Source organism: Dama dama, chromosome 20 (assembly GCF_033118175.1).
Source record: "Dama dama isolate Ldn47 chromosome 20, ASM3311817v1, whole genome shotgun sequence".
Lineage (NCBI taxonomy): Eukaryota > Metazoa > Chordata > Mammalia > Artiodactyla > Cervidae > Dama > Dama dama.
In genome coordinates, this window is record NC_083700.1 from 18,625,003 (window position 1) to 18,627,390 (window position 2,388).

Sequence of the window (2,388 nt, forward strand, 5' to 3'; positions counted from 1 at the left end):
ATTTGTTCTGGTGAGAGGGAAAAGATTAACTTATATTTTTAAATAAAAATTATTCTAGCATCAAAAAGTGGTCATTAAATATGTGAATAAGAATGATACCTTATTGTTCTATTTTCCTTCTCTCTCCCTCCCTCTTTTCTTTTGGATTTCTAGTGGGTGGAAGAGTTTCCCACCTGTTATCAACAGTTGGACATGCCTCCCCGCTCCGATTCCCTACATCAGACTTTCAGAGGTTCCTGCGTCCAGGAGGAACCTTTCTGCTGGACTCTACAGTGTGGGTGCCAAGCTCCCATTCTTGCCAGGAGACCCTGAGACCCTCAGGGTCTGTATGTCAGAGAAGACAACTAGTCGTTTTGACATCTGGAGAAATGAGGGGATTGTACCCTAAAGGCCTTGTCTAGCTCTTGGGTCCTAAAAGTGCTTCTGCAACCAGCTGATTATATGACCTTGGCCTGGTGAGGGCCCAAGATGTCTTTTCTTGGGCACATTTTGAACTATCTGTACTTACTGTACCCTTTGCTGTCCTGAACCATTTTCCAGACTCAAAGGGACAGAAAGCTGTTTATGGGCCATGATTCCACAGGAAGTACCTCAGATTTGGCCTCTTTCATTACCTCTGTGATAGCAGAGAATCCTAAACCTACTGCTCAGATGTTGTGAGCTGTGATGATGTTTTTGGAAACAAGAAATCAGATTTCTTTTCTGGAAGTAACAGGAATGCCTCATACCATATCCATCAATAAGATGGGTTCTCCTGGTCAAGGACCATGGAACATGCAGGGGGCTCTAACGGGTGAGGAGACCCATCCTGAAGAGGAGTGGAGATTGGAGGAGATGAGGGAAATTGAAATGGTAGCGGTGAGTCCACATTCCCAGGTCCTGAAGTCCTGGTTCCTACAGTTCTCTCTTAAATGTTACATGCCCCCTCCTCATCCTAATATCCTTCCCAGCAATACAAACTGATAACTTCCCTTTTGTGAACTGAGCCACTTTGATGTGTACTCCCAGTAACTGTGTGCATGCTAAGTCAGCTCAGTCATGTCTGACTCTTTGCGACCCTATGGACTGTAGCCTACCAGGCTGCTCTGTCCATGGGGATTCTGCAGGCAAGAATACTGTAATGGGCTGCCATGCCCTTCTCCAGGGGATCTTCCTGACCCTGGCATTGAACCCAGGTCTCCTGTATTGCAGGCAAATTCTTTACCATCTGAGCCAGCAGGGAAGCCGGAGGGAAGCAGAGCTAGAGTTTAAACACATACAGCCTGTTTTCAGAATGTTCTCCCGCAGCATCATGCAGTGGGACTAAAAGCCATGGCAGACTTCTTTCCTTGACTTTCCTGGATCTTTCCCCAATGCCCACTCCTTTTCCCCCTTCACGCCCGCTTCCCACCCTTGTGCTCAGCGTGTCCCCGGGGGATGCCACTTCGATAGCCATGTTTATAGCTGTCTCAGGTGGTGCTCTAGCATGGGCGTGTTCCCCGGGTGCACCGCCCAGAAGATTCCACATCCTTCCATGCAGCAGGTGGGGTCAGACGCATGGCCATCTTCCAAGATTGTTGAGTGTGGAGGGCCTGGGTCGTAGCCTCACCCCCAGGGGATTGCTTCTTACTGGTATAAAGCTGGAAGACAACAAACAAACCCCCATCTGCCAAGAAACCAGGAGAAGGAAGTCTTGCACAGCAGAGGAACACGTTTACTTGTCAGTTCATGGCTTCAGCTCTCAGCCCCTCGGTGGTGAACATGATGAGAGGGTGGAGGTAGTGGGCTGGGTGGCGCCCTTAGTGCCTCACTCTGGGGGTGGGCAGGGCGGTGGGCATTTAGGAGGACAGGGCTTGGCACACGGCTTAGGAGGGCAGGGCGGTGGGCATGGTGGAGGGCTCTTTGGGGGTGGGGGGCATGGTGGGGGACATGGGGGGCACGGGGGACACTTTGGTGGTGGGCACTTTGGTGGCTGGCACTTCTCAGAGCACCGCTGCAGCAGCCTCTTTAAACAGCTGGGCTGGCATTTCGTTTCACACTTTTGTTCACACCCGGGATCACATTGCTTGGGCTCATTCTTGGGTTCACTAGGTTTATTTTTATCATCACTCGACATTCCTTCTTGATTCTCTGAGCCCTGTAAAGAAACACATGGCAGGTTGTTTGTGGGAGACCATATTGCAAGGTGGGAGGGGGACCTCCTTCTCACACATCCTGCCCTGTGCCCATCCTTATTATTAAGAAAGCCTTTCCTGGGACATGTTCAGGCTCTAGACCAAATTCTTATCTAAGGGTTGTCTTCTTGTCCTTGCAGTGCATTAGTGACCGCGTTTCTTGATCTCGTCACCCTTACTTTGCTTTCTCTGCATTTATCCTTGTCTCCGTTCCATAGCCCCTAGAGCAGGAGTT

At 49.9% G+C, this 2,388-nt stretch overlaps 1 protein-coding gene across 1 annotated transcript; it reads right to left on the bottom strand.

Annotated features, from left to right (window-relative positions):
- Nucleotides 1-1,786: 1,786 nt before the first annotated feature.
- Nucleotides 1,787-2,095, bottom strand: LELP1 (late cornified envelope like proline rich 1). The gene has a single exon (XM_061168417.1). The coding sequence runs from the start codon at nucleotides 2,093-2,095 to the stop codon at nucleotides 1,787-1,789; it is 309 nt and encodes a 102-aa protein (XP_061024400.1).
- Nucleotides 2,096-2,388: the final 293 nt, after the last annotated feature.

What these genes read in the sequence shown, in the direction of transcription:
- LELP1 (XM_061168417.1), bottom strand. Translation starts at nt 2,095, where the DNA reads ATGTCGAGTGATGATAAAAATAAACCTAGTGAACCCAAGAATGAGCCC.